The sequence below is a fragment of the Magnolia sinica genome, chromosome 5, assembly GCF_029962835.1.
Source record: "Magnolia sinica isolate HGM2019 chromosome 5, MsV1, whole genome shotgun sequence".
Taxonomy (NCBI): domain Eukaryota; kingdom Viridiplantae; phylum Streptophyta; class Magnoliopsida; order Magnoliales; family Magnoliaceae; genus Magnolia; species Magnolia sinica.
This window is the reverse complement of record NC_080577.1, coordinates 23461184-23483973: the sequence shown is the minus strand read 5'-3', so window position 1 is coordinate 23483973 and position 22790 is coordinate 23461184. Positions and strand designations below refer to the sequence as shown.

Here is a 22790-nt window from a genome sequence, read left to right as displayed (position 1 = left end):
AATAATAATAATCTTTTGGTTGTATGGTGGTTCTATACAATAGGCGAGAACCGAATCTTTTTTGTAGTGCTTGCCCCAATGACTATATAGTAGAATCGACAAAGTTAAAAGTGGTGTGGTCCCACCTTTCTTGAAAAAAAAAAAGAAAAAAATAAGAAGAAGAAACTAAAAGTATGACTAACTGCAATTCTGAATTTGCCATTAGTCTAAAGAAACCTTTGGTCGATACTTAGGCTGACTTTGTGTTTTATCTTCTCCAACCTAGGATGAAGAAGTTTGAAGGAAAGCTGTTGCGCACGAAATGATTTTTGTTTGGGCCAGTCATGATTTAGGACCACAAGCCACTTCTCTTTATCATGGATTTGTCCATGCATCAGGGAATGAGCAGATCATAAACAAAATTAGCATTGACACTGAGAAAAGGTTTTCTTGCATGCCAAGAATGATTATGCTTTTTCTAAGGCACACACTGTAACGCCCTGAAAATCGAGAGTCGTGCATACACTCGACTCCCGAGTTCCCAAGTATCACTTATAACCAATTTTCATTAATATGCGTTTAAATCATGTTAAAATGCGCAGCCTGAAATTTCCTGGAATATGAAGCACAGCCACACATGTCTACTGAAATAAAAGAGATCGAACATATATATATACAGGTCCAAAAACACACATGGGTCACACCAGGCGTTGCCCAACAAAATCACCAAAAAGAATCACATGTCAAAAAAGAATAATATGCTGGGACCAATACTCAACAATCCAAAAATCCGTCTGCTTGGCCGATGAAGAACTGCCCATCAATTGGAAGTAATACAGCTCATCCTCCTCGACAAGGCACACGCCGTCAGGCTCCTCGAACTTATCGCTACCTGCAGCTATTGAAGAGTCTGGTTGGTGTTTTAAAACACCGTCCCAGAGTGGGAGTGAGTGATTAACTCAGTGAGTGCTATTAAACTTAAGTTGTAACAAGCATTAGTTATAATAAGAATTTAATGAAAAGCAATCATTCACAAATACATAACTAATCTTATTAATGCACATGCATGGTGGATGATATGATGTATGCTCTCGCCACAACTCTCCCTCAAGCAACTCCGTCTAACGATCGCGTATGTCAACACTCCCTCAGAGCGACCTCGACTGCCGAGTCGCCAACCTAACTAGTGTCGTGCAATGATGATGTTAACCGGGTTCTTAATTAATTCAATTCATTCAGCAGATTTGGGAATCTGATACACCCCACGTATCAAATGCCCTGAACTAGCTACGAGGCCAAGACCCCTCAACGTGTGAGGCTGAGACCCCGCGATCTTTGACCTCTTCTGGTTTTTTCCATCCTCGACTTCAAGCACATGGGGGGTGCTGAATGTGGGATCGCTTGCGGTCACTATGGGGAGACGCGTCACCTCAGCGTTGGCCAACAGCTCGGACACAGTGTCTCATTCCACCATACCCGGCTCACGAGATAGTGAATCGATATTCAATTCGTTATCGATGGGCTACAACGGTAGTAGGGTATTCCAGTTTCCATACATATGTGAGCAAACAAGGTTAACAAACCAGGTGGGTCAGCCAGTGGACTAAACCGCACGAGCTCAGGCAAGTACGTGGAGGAACGGCAGCGGGTACAAGCGACCCATGTAGTCTAACTACTGCCGCCCACACGCACTCGCCCAAACCCATGGGTTTAGCCTCAAAGTGGTCCTACTAACGGAACCAACTTCGTTCTCCTCATGTTCCCGACCAACCCAAGGGTAGGAATAGTGATTCATAGCATGCTAACTACCAATGTAACATCAAGCATATTCAACATCATGTTCTCATGTTGCTCAACATACAATTCAAATTTCTCTAGCAAGCAAACTATTAATATCATGAATAAGGTGTATGTGTGTGGTGTGTGTTGGTGAGGAAGTTAAGCACTTCCTACACCTCAAGGGATCTTATACATAAGAGCAAATGAATCATACACAATATGAAACAACACATATGAGAAAAAGAAATCAACCAAACATGAGCATGTAATCATCCATACACTAGATCATGAGAGAGGCAAGATTAACATCAAAGAGAAATAAACATGCAATTCATACAATTCCAACAATATGTCATCCCTAGGTTCCTCTAGATTCTTCCATACAACATACCAAGTAAACAAAATCATTAAACTCCAACTATAATTGGTGCTAGGCCACCTAAGGATAATAGTCCGCACCTATGGTTCGTTGAGATATTGGAAACAACCTAGGAGGATGAATTTGGGGTCAATCGGCCGGAATCCCCAAAGCACACATTTACATGTTAGAAATTCATGCCAATCCTTTCTCAACACAAGGGTTTCAAGAAGAAGGATGAGGGATCTTACCTAAACGATTCTTGTGGTTGTGGTATAGGGTTTTCCTTTGGAGAAGGGATAGGGAGTTGTAAGATTGAGTTCCCTTGGGCCCACCTCGATCCATGGTCCACCCTTGCTCTCCTTCACTCTCTCTTTCTCTCCTTGCTCTCTCTCTCTTCTCCCTTTACTCTCTCCCTCTTTCTCTCTTCTCCCTCATCTAGGGCAAAATCGTATGGGGAGAGGGGGTGCCCAAATGAGCCCCTTTTATAATGCCAAATTTAGTGGAAATGGCCCCAAGTGTTGGGTTTTTACTATACTAACCCTATGGGAGGGTTTTTCTAGCCTCTAGGGCCCACTATGGGGTGTACAAGTCGATATACACCGTAGGATGGTTAGCCTTAATAATGATCTACGCATGGATATGATCGGCCCGCCATTTGGATGTGTCAATCGACGGATATGATTAGAAGTCTGTTTAACGGTCACCGATGGTCGATCGGGGCTGTGGTTATATGGATATGAGTAGGGAAATATCCTTACTCTACGTGTGAATTTTGGTCGCAAACCGACGGTCCAAAACTCTCAACTTTGCATAAGAGTGGACAACCTAATTCATTTAAATTTCAGCTTCTTCCTTTAGGGTATTTGCTCTTCTCATGCGCTCGTCCTTTAGCTCAAGTTGAGCAGTTCTGAGCAGTACCTAGGTTCGGCTCTCGCAATGGACGTCAAGCCCAGTAAGACGAATATTACTCTATAATTTTGTAACTAGTGGCCCACCAACGAGTGGTCTAGAGCTTGTTTGGAAAATCGGAGCATTTTTTGAATGAATTAGGTATTGATATTTTTCGTAGGCGATGATTAGGGTTTAGATTAACTATGTTCATAGTGTGGTCTATTTATAACTAGTGAAAGTGGAGATTTAGTCATGATTACTCTAAGCCGTCGGTTTTAAGCTAAAAAAGTAATGAGGTTGATTTGGTCTATTATTCAAGATCCGGGCCTTATCTAACTCTGCCCCGGTTAGATCTTTAATTTAGTCATACTTGCCTTGATTAGTTAGCGAAGGGTCGGTTAGATTTGGGCCATCTGGCCTTAAGTTTCAATGAATTCCCACCATGACCCTCTAGGGCTCCTCATTGGCTTTGGGGCGGATCCAACACCCCCCCTGCCCACCAAATTTGATGTGTAGGTACCTTATGGCCCAATGAGGGGCCACATAAAATTTGGAAACAAACGGATGAACGGATATGGGGTCTGAGTAAACGATTCCAACTTTAAAATGGCCCTGTGGGGTCCATTATGGTGATTGGAGCGGTTCTGGTGGTCCTCTGGCTATGAAACTTATAGGATAAATGCTCCATGGCCCGATAAAGGGCCATACAAAATTTAGAGACGATCGGATATGGGGTCTGGTCGTACGGGTCTGATTTGCGATCAACGGTCACCGTGCCACGATTGGGACCCAGATTTTGTGGGCGGGCGTAGACAAATACATTAGACTTTTACCTTAAATTTGGAAGAAATTGGATGGCTGAAATGCCTGAAATCTCAATTTTATTTACTAGTGCTAGATTCCAATTCTGGTATTGGTGGGGTGCATTTGGCAAGTGCCATATTCCAATGCTGGGTGTCCACTGGGTCCGTGGTCCACGATGAACCACAAGCCTAGTGAGATCTTCAGTTTCCTAAAATTTTAGATTTTTCTGACCCTCATCGGTCGCTGGGTGGCCCACACGGGTTGTCGTTAAGTGTAAATGGGCTATCTAGCTTGACTTCGGTTAGATCTTTAGGTCCAACATGAGTGAATCATGGGGCTAAACTTGATGTTCAAATGATTGGGCGAATTCGTTGGCTTTTCACAGTTGATTAAACGGACTTGTGCGGTTCTTTACTGGTTCCACCCATGTTTAAACTATCATTGAGTGCTAATGGTCATTAAGTGATGTTATAAGTTAATTAAATAAAAAAATTTAAGGATTTTTGGAAATAAAAAACAGTGAAAATCCAGAATGTTACACACACCCACTTATTGCATATTGGGTGTGTTATTTACTTTACGTTGATGTTTCCTTGTAGTGATGGCTTGAATGGTTTTCTTATGAGACGCGACGAGCAATTGTGTATAGATGATGATAGTAGCTCTCTTTTGAAGGGGATGGAGAAGAATGATGTCGTGTAAGTTTTCTCCTATTAGCTTGAGTGTGCATAATGAGTTGGTCAACACCATTCCCATCATCCAAGGGGATATATACTGGAAGCCAAACAGACTTGAAATCCTTGCATTGGGAAATACATCACAACTCTTTGCGTGCCTTGACATTAAGTTGCCTTGTGCAGGAAAGAACAAAAAGCATGTCATTCTAGTTCAAAAACAGAAATTTCATCCTATCTACATGTCATGTTCGTTGCCAAGATATATATATATATATATATATATATATATATATATATATATATATATATATATATATATATATATATATATATATATATATATATATATATATCGGTCTCCTGCGCACCATGCTGCACGAAGCTTAAATACGAGCTCTCCTAAGAGCTGTTAGATCCCTTTCATCGGCTGGGATTCAACATTCCTGCACAGGAGAGAGTCTCTGTAGAGATGACTCACGTGGCAATATTTTCGAATGCACACAAGCTCCTCCTGAAGTGACGTCTCCAAGTTCTCTCCTACACAAGGCAACTCAATGTCAATGCACATAGAGAGTTGAGATGTATTTCCAAATGCATGGTTTTCAAATCTGTTTAGCTTCCCGTATATATCCCCTTGGATGATGGGAATGGTGTTGACCAACTCATTATGCACGCTCAAGCTAATAGGAGAAAACTTACACGACATCATTCTTCTCCATCCCCTTCAAAAGAGAGCTGCTATCATCATTCATGCACATGATGATAAGTTCTCGTCGCATCCCATAAGAAAATCATTCAAGCCATCACTAGGATGAAACATCAACGTAAAATAAATAACACACCCAATACACAATGAGTGGGTGTGTGCCTTAGAAACAGTAAACATCACTGCATGCCTTAGAAAGGTTTCAACCGTTGAAATTAATACTTTCACTGTTTCATGTGGTATAGTCAAGTTGAGGTGTGGATATACTTAAATTTTGTTCTCAACGGCTAAAATTATATTTAAAAACGGATGAACGGCGTGGATAAACCAAATGCGTTAAAGATGGGCCCAAAAGAGTTTACTCAGTACGATAAGAGCGAACCGAGTAACTCAGTACGCAATCCGATTTCGCTATATTGGACTCGGATTGCGTAATGTCGTACGCAGCACCGACGTTGGTACTGTGTGCTGCTGTAAAAGCTCCGTGGCATCACTCTGATGTCTGTGTTTTATCCAACCGTTCATCCATTTCTCCAGCTCATGTTAGAGCACGAGGCTAAAAATGATTCAGATCCAAATCTTAAGTGGGCCACACGAAGGAAACAGTATATATAGGACATCCACCGTTGAAACATTCTTAAAGGCAACAAAAATTTTTAATCTGGCTATATTTATGTGTTTTCAGTTCATCTCAGCGGGAATAACCTCGCGAACGGTTGTATGGAACATAAAAACATCACGGTGGATACCGAAGAGATTTCAACGGTAAGCATTTACCTCTCCACTTTTTCATGTCCTGTGGCCCACTTGAGTTTTGGATTTTTCTCGTTTTGGGGCTATTGTACTAACATGAGCTGGAAAAACGGATGGACGGATTGGATTTCTCACAAACATCGTGGTGGGGCCCACCTAGCTTCTGACCGCCGGAGGTGGCAGGCAAGCCGCGTCCCGCTTAGGGCTTGACAAACCAGAGAAAAAGAGAGAAGAACATTCAATACATTTCTGCTCAAAACCTCCAATTTCCATCCATTCCATGGATTTTCTTCATCTACTCTTCTCCTAACTTCCAATTCTCTGCAGAACGGAAAATTCCGAAACTGCCCTTCGTTCTCTGCAACTTTCCATCACATCATCTCAAATTCCACGGCACCCCCCTAAAAAAAAGAAAAAAAAATCCCTCTTCTCCTTTTCTTTCATAGAATCTGCATATGATAGGCCATGAATCTCTCTCCTTCATGTCATTTTTTGCTGTCTGAAACCGATTTCAATAACCAATCTCTCTTTCAGTTCTCTGAAAATCGATTTCCAAGCGTAATCTCATTTCTGGGTCAGTCTCAAAATGGAGGAATTTTCAAGAAACCGTCTCATTGTCGACAGGATTCCCACCAATTTAGAGGAATTTCTAGAATGCCCAAGTAAGAAAGAACAGAAAAATCTAGGTCTTTTTAAGACCTAGATCAGATTTTTATGTTTTTGGTCATGAAAGGGGGATTTTTCAGCAAACTTAGATCAGTTTCTTCTTCTTCTTCTTCTTACTCCAAGGATGTTTAAGGCCCATATCAGATTTTTAGGGTTTTGGGCCTGATATGTGAATTTCTCGCGGAATATAGATCAGTTTCTTCTGAATTTTCTTTCATTTCAGGCCTTATTCAAGCCTTTTAGTTGATATTTATAACTATGTGTTCGGAGCTGGCAGTTGTCGACATCAGTTCAGATGAAGAAGGTGAATGGAATGACAAAGTTGATGCTCCTATCGATTGGCTTTCCGAACTTCTCAATTGTGTTGACAACGAAGCTGAAGAATCTGATGATGTTGTGGTTGTGGATGAACTTTCTTGTGCTTCGATCCAGAAGCAGAATCATACGCCTTCAAACACAGTAAAAGGCATCACAGGAGATGAATCGGATGACGAGTGCCTGATTTTGGATGGCGATCCCGATAATCCGGTTGCGGTTGTGGATGATGCTGGTAATGGATCGGATGATATTCTCATCGTAGGCGAAAAAGGGCAGGTAAAGATTCTCTTTGTTTCCTTTGTATTTGCATTTTTTCGATTGGGTTTATGTGTGTGGTTTATTTTAATTGATCCTTTTGATGGGTTGGATTTTGTTCAAGCATCGTCGACTTTGTTTCGAGTTTATGCCAATTGATCATCTGAGCGGGTTCTAATAGTGGTGTTGGTTTGTGTGTGTGAGAGAGGGAGGGAGCTGGTATTTCCTTTCTAACTATTTATTTGGGTTTTGATATTTCAATTCGAGATTTATGATCGAATAAGGAGGTGAAGATTGGTTTTTCTTTTTTAACTATTGATTTGGGTTTTGATGTTTCAATGTGTAAATCTCGAATAAGGAGGTGAAGATTGGTTTTTCTTTTCTAACTATTGATTTGGGTTTTGATGTTTCAATGTGAGATTTATATTTGAATACGGAGACGAAGCTTGTGGCAAAAATGACCACTCTTTCGGCCCCTAAAATTTGGTGCCTCTGTTTTCCATGTTGTTGATCATTTGAAGCAAAGCTTAATATAGACTCAATTAAGCTCACATAGACTATTTAATGACTTTTGAGATTCTCTTCTCGCTACTGGATTCCACAGATCCCTTTAGATTTCTTGCTCATCACTTGCTCATTTCTTAGGAGCTTTCTACATCTTTTAATATTCAATTTATGGATGGGATTGTCACTAAGGTAGCTGCTCAACCTCCATCCATGATTTGTATCATAAGAGGAGTAAACAAGAGAGGTAAATGTGCTATGGAGTAGAGGAAGTCCAAAGGCTTCATCATAGGTGGCATTTTTAGAAAAATTGCCACAGGGGCATTTTTAGAAGATTGGTTTTTCTTTTCTAACTATTGATTTGGGTTTTGATGTTTCAATGTGAGATTTATATTTGAATACGGAGACGAAGCTTGTGGCAAAAATGACCACTCTTTCGGCCCCTAAAATTTGGTGCTTCTGTTTTCCATGTTGTTGATCATTTGAAGCAAAGCTTAATATAGACTCAATTAAGCTCACATAGACTATTTAATGAATTTTGAGATTCTCTTCTCGCTACTGAATTCCACAGATCCCTTTAGATTTCTTGCTCATCACTTGCTCATTTCTTAGGAGCTTTCTACATCTTTTAATATTCAATTTATGGATGGGATTGTCACTAAGGTAGCTGCTCAACCTCTATCCATGGTTTGTATCATAAGAGGAGTAAACAAGAGAGGTAAATGTGCTATGGAGTAGAGGAAGTCCAAAGGCTTCATCGTAGGTGGCATTTTTAGAAAAATTGCCACAAGGGCATTTTTAGAAGATTGGTTTTTCTTTTCTAACTATTGATTTGGGTTTTGATGTTTCAATGTGAGATTTATATTTGAATACAGAGACGAAGCTCGTGGCAAAAATGACCACTCTTTCGGCCCCTAAAATTTGGTGCCTCTGTTTTCCATGTTGTTGATCATTTGAAGCAAAGCTTAATATAGACTCAATTAAGCTCACATAGACTATTTAATGACTTTTGAGATTCTCTTCTCGCTACTGGATTCCACAGATCCCTTTAGATTTCTTGCTCATCACTTGCTCATTTCTTAGGAGCTTTCTACATCTTTTAATATTCAATTTATGGATGGGATTGTCACTAAGGTAGCTGCTCAACCTCTATCCATGGTTTGTATCATAAGAGGAGTAAACAAGAGAGGTAAATGTGCTATGGAGTAGAGGAAGTCCAAAGGCTTCATCGTGGGTGGCATTTTTAGAAAAATTGCCACAGGGCCACAGGGGCACGTGGGGTAGGATGTGAAGGTGGAGCTAATATGGCTATTGGTTGTTCCTTTCCATTTGCATTGACAGATTTTTGTATATTTGTTGCTCTTCTGCTTGATTAATCTGCTACTTGTAAAATAGTGGCTATTGACAGTTGTACTGATGGACTTTTTAAGAATTAAAAACAAAGAGTGTTATGGATGGGTGCCCTTTAGAAAGTTCCATGTTTTTTTGCTACACCTTTGATGCAAACTAAGACTGGGGGGAAACTAACAGAAAATTATGCAAATTCGTGCCACTGCCAGATTTTTGCACGCAATCACCATGATGTAGGATTTTTCTCACACAGGAAAACAACTGATTTTAAAGCCCAATGATCAGCTGACCGCTGGGAAGACTAGCAACATCACAAGTGGGTACACATTTCGTTTCAGATTTGAACTGCTCTCCTAGATTATCTATAGGCTGGATTTTACAAAAATTAAATAACAAAACTGAAAGATGGGCTCTACTTCCTAAAATAAAATGACTATTTAAAGGCTCCTCATACTATCGAACTGCCTAAAAGACTGATGTATACAGTTAGGGATTGCATATACAATCATTACGTCCAATGGAGAATTACTTCCTATGATATGACTAATGTTACCTAAATCGCCAACCTATAGGTATAAGTATAACTAGTGTTCAAAGTATCGGTATCACTACAAGATTCGCTAGCCGGGGATACAGAAACAGTATCGATATCGCCAATAATATCGCTGATAAACCGGAAAAGAGGGAAAACATGGGAAAATGGTAGAAGTGAAACTTCAGGAGATGCTAAAATAGACATTTTTACATATTTAGAAATAAAAAAAATTGTAAAAAGAATGTATACACAATAATTTTCCATTTAATGAGGGCTTAAAAGCATGTGTTGTCGTGAGAAATAGTCTAACCATCCTATCGATCCCATCTAACCATCCAATCATCCATCCAAACATCCATTGATATTGCATAATATCGACAACTCACAATATTTTGCCAAGAAATCATCAACAACTGGAAAGAAAATGAAATATTATGGCCTTAATATCAAGCATGTTGCGATAACGATAATTTTGAGATATTATCAATATTAACAATGATAAATTGAAAACAGCATACAACAATGTACTCATAAAAAAATTTGAAATATAATTTTTTTAATAAACAAACTTTATGTGATATCTCTATATTGGTGATATTATTGAAATATCACCGATACACTTGTGATACGAGTGTCATTACATAGTTGAAAATATTGGCGATACTGATACATTAGCAATACAAGCAACGCCTGGAATTTACACAATTGAAAATATTGGCGATATCGATATGCTGGCGATACTTAGGGATGCATTGCTGATGTCTGGAATTTCTAATACTACTGGTGCTATCGGTATTGCTACCAATGTTATTAGTATCGCCAAGCTAGAGATGACGATACTATTGGAGATATTTCAATAATATCAGAGATAATTCAAACAATGGGTGTAACTAATGTTACTTAACTGAATGACACGGTCTGATTTATGGGTCATTTGTGAACAAGATTGCTACTTTTACTGACCCAAATTTATTGGTTCTATACTCTCATTGTTGATCAAGTAATAATGTAAATTTATATTTAGAATGTAGATATTTATACTTTGATTTATGCAATAGCATTTAATCCAATACTATGCATGTGGGATCTATAAGCATGACATTCATTATTTCATATATAATTTACATTATCAATTTTTATATTGAACTATATTACATATAACATTCATAACATTCTACTTTCCAAAATAAATGACCATTGAAAGGCTTCTTATAGCATTGAATTGCTGAAAAAACAGATGCATACAGTTCATCGGGATTGCATAAACAATCAAAATTACGGCCAATTGAGAACTACTCCTATAATATATAACTAATGTTACCTAAATCACCTACCTATAGTTATAATTAATGTTACCTAACTGAATCACACGTTCTGATTTATGGGTCATTTGTGAACCGGATTGCTACTTCGACTGTCCCAATTTTTTTGTCCTATACTCCTTTTTTTTTTTTGAAAGATGAAGCCAGATTTATTAGTCAGAGCCAAGAACAAAAACAGAACAGAAGAAAGAAAAAAGAAAAAAGGAAAAAAAAATACAAAGGCCAGCCCCCGGCTGGACAACACCCCCAAGAAAAAAGCTCAACAGAAAAGACCCTAAAACTCAGGGCGCCCAACCCTGAAAAACAATGACACCCTACTAAACACCCTAGCATTGGATCCCTGAAGTTTTCTGAAGCACTGGCTATATTCCTTTCAGCCCAAACTGACCCTAAAACTCAGGGCGCCCAATCCCTGAAAAACAATGACACCTACTAAACACTCCAACAATGGATCCCCGAAGATTTCTGACGCACTGGGTATTCCTTTCAGCCCAAACTGCCCAAAGGATTGCAAGGAAAAGAATCCTCCACTTCTTGTGACCTAAGTTCCCACCTGAGGCATCGTGCCACGAACTGAAGAGAAGATCAATAGAGGAGGGCATCTTTCTATACTCTTATTGTTGATTAAGTTATAATGTAAATTTGTATTCAGAATGTAGATATTTATACTTTGGTTTATGCAATAGCATTTTATATAATACCATGCAGGTGGGATCTATTATCATAAAATTCATTATTTCATATATAATTTACATTATCAAATTTTATATAGAAATATATTACATGTACTCAGTGTTTATACTGGAGGGACACACATGATCTTACCTCTAGCATACCACATATTCGACGAAGTAGCGAATACATATTCGTACCCATACCATGTACTGGAGTGACCTGTGATCCAGGTAACCTTTGTTAAAACCCTATAAAACACAAATAATCCCCCAAAAGGACCATAATATTGTGTGTGCACTGTTGGGCTGTGTACACATATTGTATACCATATGCATGTGAGGTCGCACCATGCAATATGATTTTGGGGATGGTTTCCTCACGTGGTTAGATAGGCCTACTTTGGATCGCTCAGGTGGGATTGGAACTGAATGCATCATCCTCTGGGGAAGAGGGATGAAGATAGTGCTTGCGGCTGGACGAGGTGACAGAAGGGATATCCTAGGTTTTTCTGATGAATGCAAAAAAATTGGGTTGAAGAGAAGTGGAGGCTGTCTTTGACACATCACAGTGATGTCTTAGAACATTTTGGCACATGATGCTATGCACGGCTATGGTCGATGCATGTTAGCCATCATTGAAGCTTGAGGTGTGGTTGATTCAGTTGAGATTGCTGACCTTATATAAATTGGTTCGCCTTTTAGGCAAAAATGAAGTTATTTCGCCTGGATTCCAAATCTGCTTTCTGGGTTTTTGAATTCTGACCAGAATTGCATTTTCACGTCAGGTTAATATTTAGATGTGCTTGAAGTAGCATTAGGTTTCCAAACTCTGAGATATCTCTCTTCTTATTTGCGCTTTCAACGCCAACGTTGAAATTAAAATGTTCTGCAGTATTACTCTCGGATGTGGGAGGCTGTATGACCCCATACACCATCTCCTTCCTTTAGAGTTTCTAATATTAGCTTGATAATTGAAAGAACTCCATAGCGCATTACATCTGGAATATTGGTGTGGTTGTTTAGTTTGATCAGGTGTGGTTGTTTAGTTTGATCATATGTTTTTGAAACCAGACTGACTTTGATCGGAACTGGCAGGTCGACCAGTCTGTTTGTCTGGTTTTGGCTTATGGCTAAACTGGCCAGTTCACCAGGTTTTTTTTCTTTTTCTTTTTAATTATAAACTAAGTGGTTTGTGTTGTTTTCTGATGCTTTTAAGCTAGAAGAAACACAACCATCATTGAAATAACCATCATAAATTACTTGATGTGGGTCTCCTTTTAATCAATGCCAAACGAATGTAGAAAAGCTTCTTTCCTCCAAATTCTATCTAGAACCTACCGAAAATCAGAGATTACACAGGAAACTTTCAAGTTGGAAGGGTCATCAACTCATCATCTCTCATTAGGAGGTCGTCTAATGTCTAAAGCCGCTCTTTCAAAGTTGTTCCTTTATTTCATGTCTTTGTTCATGTGTCCTCAGTCACTGTTGGACAGATTGGAGAAGTTGGACATGACATTTTGTGGAGAGGGGCAGAGCAAAAACACAAATTTCAGCTCCTAAAGTGGGAGAAGAAGATTTGGAAGTTCTTTGTCGAAGGGAGAGAAGGTATTAAGGTGTTGGACACAATGAACTTGGCTCTAATTGACAAATGGCTGCGGAGGTTTGGAATTGAAGAGGGGAGGCTGGGGAAAGAGGTAATTGCTTCTAAGTATGGGGTCTAGAATGGAGGTTGGGGGGTGAGGGTATCTTCAAGGTATAGAGCCTTTGAAATATGGAAAACAGTCATTGAGATGATTCCTAAGTTTAAGGAAGGGGTGTCCTTTGTGGTTGGTGATAGGATGTGTCTGCTTTTGGGAGGATGTGTGGTGTGGTAAAAGATTGCTTTAGGATGACTTCCCAAGAGTAGCCCGATTGAAGCCAGAGAGGAACATAACAATAACTTGTTGTTATTCCATATGTGAGGATTCTGTGGTGTGGTCTCCTCCATGCTGAAGGGAATTGTCGGATGGGGATGTGCATGAGTTTGTTAGGCTTTTAGATCGGTTGTAGAGGTACCATCCTTCATTGACTAACAATGAAGTGATGATATGGAAATCTCACAAATCAGGGCACTTCTTGGTCCCATCTTCTTGAAATTGAATGTGGTGGGCTCACAGGCTGTGCGTGCGGAAGCTTGGCGGAGCTAAGGAATGATGGATGTCCTGTGGGGAGGGGGGTGATTAGGACCAAATAAAAATTTTCCTTTTAAAACACAATTGCTTACTTAAACTAATATGCAAATTAAACTAAAACAATTAAATCTAAGGCTTCTAAGCCAATAGAGAGTCCAATCATATAGACTACAAATGATATGCTAATGAAGCAACTAATCTATATATGATAGTGTACATGTGTGTATGGGATGTGCTACCTATCAACTCCTAATATTCATCTAATCATGCATGCATATAATTAAACATTCAATCACATAAGCATAATCAAACAAGTACTCAAAGATATTCCAAGCACAAGCATATATAGTGGTTCGGTTTCCGTACTCCACTCCCAGCAGATGCACTCAACCTATGAGTGTACTGAATTTCACTATCGAATGTTTTAAATCAGGTTTACCTCTAACCTTTACAATCCTACACAAGAACCGGCTCCTGCAGGAGACTTTGCGTGATTTTCTATAGGCTCGCCATGAACCTTAGTCCTACATATGAACTTACTGACGTACACTTCCGTCGGAGGCTCCTGCAAGAGACTTGAGTTGGTTTTCCATCGGCTAACCAACAACTTGGTCCTAGTTTAAGGACCTACGTTTACTCTCGTCGGAGGCTCCTACGGAGACTAACATATGTTCAGTGAATTCGTCTCTATAGAAGAACCTAGGTCCTACATAAGAACCTATTGAGTTTGGATCACAAACTTTTACCCCCAATCTTATACAAGGAAAGAGAGTATACGGACTCTTACAAATGACAACTTGTCGGATTGAGCCCTTTTTGTAGCGTCGTCTCAGGTTGTTAGATCAATGTTCTCTCGTGCTTCAATCAGCTCTCATTTGCTCCTCGATTATAATGCTGATGCGTTGTCAATGCTTCAATTCCAAGATCAACCACCTTGCATGTGATATTCCTTTAAGGTGACCAAGTTGATGGGAGGCTAGGTGAATCTCCTACAACTAATGGAATGCTGCAATCCAAGGGGATTCACCAAGATGGGTCTTCTAGAGGATTTACACAGATTTGACTATAGGGTCAAGTCTAATCTCTAGAAAATGGTGGAGTTGAAACTCATCTTCAAGGTGGAGGGTAGAATCCTCATTAGAGTGTTAATCACAAGGAAGATGACTTGTAACACATTAGTTTAAAGGCTTGGAATAAGGGATATGATCATTAAATCACCTAAGTTTCTATTGTACCAAAAATCCTTCTAAATGCCCAAGAACCAAATGTCCTATATATGGAGTTTGAGCTCCAACGATTTAAAAAAAGGGCAAGTAACGGCTCTGTCAATGGCATCGAGAAAATCGGATTTCCAGCTAAATTGTTGTTGGACAGTTTTCACACTGCTATCCGATACAATTGAGTAGTCTTCGATGGTATCAAAAAACTTAGATCAAAATATCACAACTCATTGGACATATCTGAGTTACCTACGTCTTCGATACCATTGAAGACCCCTTGAGGTCCACCACTCGAAAGTATGTTGTTTTGGGCATACGATTTCATAGCAACTTTGCACCTCTTATAGCCTTACCATGTTACAATTAGGCTCCTAAGGTTAAGGGATGATCAATAAGGTTTACCTATTAGGTTAGGATCATCTAGAGGTTTAATGGGTGGTTTTGGGTTAAGGGTTAGGGTTACCAAGGCACCTCATTTACCTATTCTTTGCTCCTTGATGCTCATGTCCTCTTGTGTCTTCTGTCTTCAGCTGCCAAGGGCTCAACCAACTACATGGCACATGGACTCACGTGATTGACAAACAAGATGCACAAATCAGTGCACTAACACTTTTTATTAGATGCTTCTGAAACCGACATTTGAGGTGAGATCTGTGCACATTTACTATTTTTGGCACTACCAATTTTTTAAATAGCTACGCTATGTAGCATGTAGCTTACACTATGTAGCGTAGCTTAGCCTTAATGTTTTGTAGCTCATGAAAATAGCTTAAGTTGCGTATAACCTACGCTACATAATAATTTGCATATGTTACACGCTATAAAGACTACACTACACACTGCGTAGCTCACATTACAAGTTATTTTCACTATAACATTAAAATCAATTAGTTTTCTATGATTGGTTACATTTTTCTATTTTCAATAAAAATTACTTTTATCTTTTCAATGCTTTTAGTGAAATAATACAAGTTACAATATTAAATCAGTTTTGTTGCTCTTTCTTTACCTTCATATTTAATCACTGCCATTTCTTATTACTTTAGGTTGCGTTTGATTGCAATAAACATCATGAAATTTCTTTAAATTTTATTACTAATTAGTCTAATTTGGTACAGAATATCATGAAATAGTGCAACCAAGCGCAACTTTGATTTTAAAAAATAATCTAGAAGAAGTAGCGTGTAGCTTACGCCTCATGCTTTAGAGGGGTGAACACTATGCTAAGCACTATTCGCTATTTAAAACAACGGGCACCACAGTGCCCCTTTTAAGGTGGCGCTGTGGCGGTCTTTGTGCGAGAGGGTGTGGGAGTGCTGCTTTCCGATTTCAATGTTTTGCTAGAGTCGATTATTGACCTATCGTGGGCCTGGCATGGTTGGGTTTGGAAAGGAAGGCGCGATCATATGGTATCTAACATTAATGGCTGCATTGTGGATCACTTGAGGGGAACACAATAGCTGTTGTTTCCAAAATAGGAGCGGATTGGTGGGAGAGAGAGTGCGTAAGGTTAAGAGTGCAGTGGTGGGCTGAGCGTCCGCCTTGAGAGCCGTGGATGATTGTAACCTTTTGTCTATCTGTGGGTTGTTTTGTTAAGCTGTATTCTTATTCTTTTTCTGCCATGGCTTTTGCCTAATTGGTTTTCTCAATAAAATTTCAGTTACCCTTCTAAAAAAAAAAAAGAAAAGTAGACATTTGGCAATTTGCCATGTTTTCCTTTCAAATCCTCCTAAATGAACAACGGATGCAATTATTTGTTCAATCTTTAGGGTGAATTGAAAGCCTTGCTGTTGGAAAATCTTCTGTTGTTTCACCAATAATAATAATAATAATAAATCTTGTGTTCTTTTGAGATTTGTAAGCGATTTGTATGCTTTTGGCTAATTCAGTAAAGGACGTGTTTATCTGAAAAATTCTCCTTGATACCAAGATGGGATTGCAGTTCTAGGGGTTTGTCAGAGCTTAGGTTTATATGATTTGAGCAGGAGAGAGTGAGAGGGAGGGGCATTATTCGTGCGTGAGCTGGAGTTGGACTCAGAAAAGAAGTAAACCATAAGCTATTGGTGCAGGAGCCATGGGGAAAAGAGAGCTAAAATTCCTATTTACTTAACCTGATTCAATTGTTTTAAATTTTTTGTTGAACCTATCCAGTTCGATCCATTCATTTTAGTTGGATTGGATCAGTCATGTTGATACTGAAGAGGCTGGTCTAGTTTTAAAATGTTGGTTTTGAGACAACAAATCGTGATTGTATTGGCATTAGTTTCCAGAAGCTTGACTTCTGATGTATGATTTCTGTCAACTCAGCAGTGGTTCTTGAATCTTGAATGACTGGTTGCTTGAAGTATCCATATTCTTTTGCACTTGCTAATACTTTCGCTTTCAATGCTGTAATTGGATTGGTTAGTGGAGAAGATGAAGGGGAAGAATAAAGAATGATAAATGAGGGGCAGAATGTTTGAAACCCTAGTAGTTGAAGAGGATCAGTGGCAAGATAATTGAAGAGTTTCTATTTGAGGAAAAATCCATGTGACAAAATTTCCTATCTGCAAAGGTGAATGTGTTTATAATTTTATATCCTGGTGATTGCCCCTCAATTTGACAGGGATCCCTCAATTCTTCCTTTCCAACTTATTGATCGATGGAGATTTTTATTCCAAGGGGGCTATAGGTTTTACATCTTGACTTTAGTGTTTGAAATCTAAAATTTCAGGCTAAAATTTCAGGAAAAAAAAAAGGAGGTGGGATTGAAGAAAGAAGAAAACAGAAATAACTCCAAAAGGAAGGAACTTCATCTGTGAGGCTGCTAACATCACGCTGCCTGATACTGTAGTTTGGCATGTAAAAAGGAGAGCGACATCTTGAATCTTCAGTCCTGAATTTGTTTATTATTGTTATTTTTTTTTTTTTTAATACTCATTTTTTTAACACACAGGGTTTTTCCTTATGTCCCTGCCCTCATGTGGCCCCAAAGCTTTTGAGTGAAATGTGGGATGCTGCATGTCATTCAAATGGAAGATTGGGCATCCTGCATGTCATTCAAAAGCTATGGCGATGTTGCTAACATCCCCATGCAGCTCAGGGCATTAGCAAAACACATTTGAATAGTGATAGAAATGCAAATTCCCTGAACCAGATCTTGTGATGCAAAATCTGAAAGGAAGAAAAGATGCAGGAGAAGAGGAAGATTTAGGGGAAGGGATGGATCTGAGGTGGGTGCTTAAACATTCTGAAGAGGGACCTTATACATTCTGAAGAGGGACCTTATATACAGCCAAATAGCATATTCACAAAACAGTCCAAATCAGCAGGAAGAGCTGACCATGCCGGCTGCATTTGCCCTCGCCTTTTTGCGTGAATATTGCCTACGGACAGTTGGAGCTTTTGGGGAAACAGAGTCCAAAATGTTTGGGGCTTTTGGACAGCTGGCAATGTTGGATTACTTGAGGATTTTAAAAGGTTTGTTCTCGAATCTTGCTAATGAATTTTAGAGCTGAGATTAGATTTAGCCAATGGCTGGGATTTGAAATGGGTTTGACTTTTTAGAGTTGTAAAGGGGTATAAAGGGGTTGTCATGCAGACATACAGACACAAAACCAAAACGAGTTTTTGGGTTTTTGGGTTTTGGGTGTTGGTGCTTAATTTTATTGGTATTGTTGAAGCGTTCTCTCCTCCTTTTGCAATGCACATTTGAATCTTGTATGTTATATTGGTTCTTGAGGTTGCCAGGATTCTTTTTTTAGCTTGGTGAAGATCTGTTTTAGTACTGGATTTTGTTCCTAATTGCTGGGAATCAAGACCCAATTGCTAGAAATTTGTTTTATGGATTCTAAACCAAAATTTCTGTTCAAACCCATCTCCAGTTTCTGGACTGTATATGCAGGTGCTGGGAATTACACTTGGTATCTCATCCTTGATGCAGGTGGTGGGAATTATACTTAGTATCTCATCGTTGATGAAAATTTCAACATATTCACATTCACGTGCAGAAATTGTTTTGGACAAATGGCAAATCAATTACCACTGGAATCACGTTGTGGTTGATCGCATCCTTCTAAACCTAGACCGATCTGCGCCATTTCAGCTAGAATGAGGTGACATTTTAATCATCTGAGAAGTGAGAAGTGTATGTATGTATACACACACATGCTAACATTACGTAGAATAATGTTGGCATACAAAGTTCTCATTGATTTGTGAGCATAAACAATGAAAAGGAGTCCCAAGTAAATTAGTTAGAGCAATGCACTCAGGCATATAAAGGAAGAATATTCCTGGAGGGAGGAGGTCACTTGAGATGGTATATCTCAAGTAGTGAAGGTTACAGTAACAAGGGGTTCTTTCAATTGCAGTGACGTGATTTGCACGGGCAATTTTCTGTCTCTAATCTGTATGTATGCAGTCTATATTCATATGCATCTTTTTTTGTATGTACTTATGAGCGAATTTTCCCATGTATGCACTATGGAATATGGATCAATTATGTATGCATTGTTACCTGTGAGTGTTTGTGTCATGCTTACATGCTGATGAATAGTTCTTTCTTCTTTTCTTTTTTTCCTTTTCTTTTCTTTTCCATCCTTGTATTACCACTTTGATGAAGTGCGGAGGTTTGGACTGATCTATTCATTCTAAATACATGCATTTTCTTTTTAACTCACATGTTCTCACTATACATTGAACCAAGCCACATAAGCAATGCGACTAGGGGTCCCTTACCGGTCACTGCCATAGTGTTTCTCTTTTTCCTTTTCAAGATTAGCACAATTCTATTGAAAAGAGAAGCCACAGAAAATAAAACACCCAAGACCACCTATCTCCCCAAGAGGATACTCCAAGAAAGCCAATCTTGGCTCTTCTTGTAGATTAAGACGCTTGTAAATAGTGCATAGAGTTGTGTGGAGCATTCTCGAGAATGGTAGTAGTGTGTAAAGTAGTATGGAGATATTAGGAAGTTTCTAGAGTTTGTTGGGTGGTAGGCTGACTTGTCCACAAAGGAGTTTATGTACAAGTGTTGTACGGTCTAAGCTTGGGGAGATATTTAGCCCATGACAAATAGCTCTCCTATGACCCTTGATGAACACCAAATCTGGTGACTCAGCTTCATTAGTGAACTTTCTATTATTGCTTTCCTTCCAAGTTGGCTGCAACCTTGCTAGGAGAGCTAGGCACTGCAAGGACTTTCTCCTTCCCCCAAAGTGCACACCATCCCATGCTTCTAGAGGAGTCATTGTCGAAGGCAACATCACCCTAGTGAGGCCAAAGAACTGTAAAGATCTCCACCATACATCTACCCCTATACCATCCCTTCATATGTGAGATGGACAAAAATGTTTTCTGTAATGGCCTTCATCAACATTCTGCTTGTCCCAAGATGGATTCCCATGAAGCAGAGTTGTTCCATGCACAAGTTCTCTAACATGGAAATGAATTTGGCGTAACGGCTTGTTTTTTAAGCACCATCTCAACTGATTTTGGAAGCTTCTGTTGTCGTAGCCACTTGAATGGTTGTTTAGATCTCTTGGCTGTGAAATTATATCGAATTTACGTGAAGTAGACCAGTAAACATAGCCATCCCTTGTCCAGAATTTGAGGTGTGGCCCTTGATTTAACATAGACATACCTTTTAAAAGAACCTGAGATCTGGACCTTGATTTAGAAACTCTCTATTCCTTTTTTGCAGATAGCATGCAGAGACTACCCTCATCCACGGCACCTGTGTGCAAAATTTCCTTTCAGTTCCACACCACATGAGAAGCATTGCCACCTGGTAAGATCCTCCACTTGAAATTGTGTCATTTAAAACTGTGTGGATCTTAGTACAGGCCATTTTGGATGTGCCTTGAAAGGGTTGGCTGCAGTTTATGTATGTAATGACGTTAGGCTGAGACCTGAGAGCTTCAGTCATCCCATCTTTGAAGCAGAGCAGAAAAGTGGTACAGTAGAGCTTGAATCGCATTAAGGCAAAGTGTCCCACATTGAGCAGGCGTCTGCTTTCCAGTTTGTTGGCCCCAAATCACAAGTGAGACGTGTAAGGGAAAGGTCCTGAGCATATATCACTTGCATTTTGGTGCTTGTGAGGCAAAACATAGCCTCAAATACCAGCTTTTGCTTAATTTCTTTCCCCTTTTTTTGTATTTTATTTTTTGTTTTCTTTAGTTTATGTTCTGTCGTGATCAGTTGGTTGATTGATTTTTACTTGGTAAATGCAGTGCCACTGTTATGTTTGTGAGGAACGGGCCCCATGTATCTACTGGGTCACTGGCATTTCCACTACTGGCCATTGCCATTCCACCGATAAAGAGGAAATATGGAAAGCTGAAAGGAAGTGTTTCAAGCAAGGCAACATGGCAGCACCGCCTGTACGAAAGCTTCCCGATACTACCTTATCAATAACACCCTCCTGGCACAACCCAGAACCAACACTCCCATTACCCCAATCCCGTAATGTTGGCTCTATTCCATTGCAAGCCTCGGTCTCAAAATCAACCCACCTCCGTGTTTGCTCTACCAGTTTTGGCCCGCCGAATATCATAAGCCATAGACATAGTCAGCACTCAAGGCCCATGCATGGAAGACACAGATTAGCTCCGTATCCGAACAGATCACAACCATTAGTGCCGGGGACACATGCTATCAGTAGGGAGAGAGGTGGTAACTTGGGACCGCAATTTGGGCATCAGCATCTAAAAGTCAAAAGGGTAGAACCTGCCAGACGCACTTTTTCAACAGGAAACCGATCTGGATATGGTCCATCAAACAGCAATCGGGCGTACACTGCAACACAGTCAAGGACTCAAACTCCACAAGTAGTGGCAAGGGAGGATGTACAACAGAGAAGGTGGCAGGATCTCCTCACCAGCATTGATTCAGAACTGAGTACGTTTGAGGTCTCCACTCACCCAAACAGCAACGGCAGCTTTGGAGATTTCCACTTACATACTGTCCCTCCGCAACCCCAAGCATATGGTGGTCAATCGAATATGGATCCAAACACGTATCAGTTTGGGAATCTTGCACCAGGCGGGACCCATCCAAACCCATTAGACTTTGATTATAACTGGACCCCACAGCTTCCCTTGTCAATGGACCCCACATCTCCAAGCATGCAGCCATCTGTGCCACACAGCTGCACACAGACTGATCATGCGCATCTCGGAAGCGCCTCTGGATCCTCAGAATTTCATCCGGAGAGCTGGTATCCTTTGGAACACCAGCCGGGTCCAGAGGCTGCAATGGAACCTCTGGGTTTCAGCCTGCCACAGACCATGGAGGATGACCTGCTGTATGGCTACGAGGAGTACATGGGCCATCTAGAGCGTGTGACGTAAAAATAAATCTTAAAGATGAAGAAAAAAAAAAAACTGACCTGCTTTTGGGTCAGGTGCAGTCCAGTGTCTCTCTGGTGTTTGTGTTTCCAAAATGCACAAAGGCTTTTAGTTGGGTGTCGTCCTTTTGTTAGGAAAAGCCTTTGTAAATTGTAGTGATGTACATACAGGTTTAGAAAGCTGTGATTTCATCCAGTCCCTGGGGACAAGGTTGTGGGTTTTCAATAATTGTACAATTTGGAAAATTTTGTGGTGATTAAACTTATATATCCCGAATACTATCGAATTGTGCCGAATGTCAGTCTGATTCGAAACCGTGACCATTGTGATTTTTGCAGTATGGTCTTGTCCATCATTGGTTGGGCCCAGTTTATGTATGGTGCAGATCTTGATTGGTGCTTGATAATTAACAAGTGATGAGGGTTTTCAATTTTTGAAAGTGGGCATCTACTGAAAGTCCATTAGAATGGAAAATTCTAGCTAACTGGGGTTTTCTA

The 22790-nt window shown here is 39.8% G+C and overlaps 1 protein-coding gene across 1 annotated transcript; it reads left to right on the top strand.

The window, feature by feature from the left end:
• The first annotated feature begins 6122 nt into the window (after positions 1-6122).
• On the top strand, positions 6123-22630 carry LOC131245767 (uncharacterized). Its single transcript, XM_058245448.1, has 3 exons — positions 6123-7210; positions 20649-20735; positions 21178-22630. Exons 1-3 carry the CDS (start codon positions 6875-6877, stop codon positions 22294-22296), a joined length of 1542 nt encoding a protein of 513 aa, XP_058101431.1. The 5' UTR covers positions 6123-6874; the 3' UTR covers positions 22297-22630.
• The last annotated feature ends 160 nt before the right edge of the window (positions 22631-22790 follow it).

Bases quoted from the DNA above. Each gene is read 5' to 3' on its own strand.
- LOC131245767 (XM_058245448.1), top strand. From the start codon at position 6,875: ATGTGTTCGGAGCTGGCAGTTGTCGACATCAGTTCAGATGAAGAAGGT. The intron at 7,211-20,648 runs GTAAAGATTCTC...CCTTTTTTGCAG, and splicing joins TCGTAGGCGAAAAAGGGCAG to ATAGCATGCAGAGACTACCC. The intron at 20,736-21,177 runs GTAAGATCCTCC...TGGTAAATGCAG, and splicing joins ATGAGAAGCATTGCCACCTG to TGCCACTGTTATGTTTGTGA.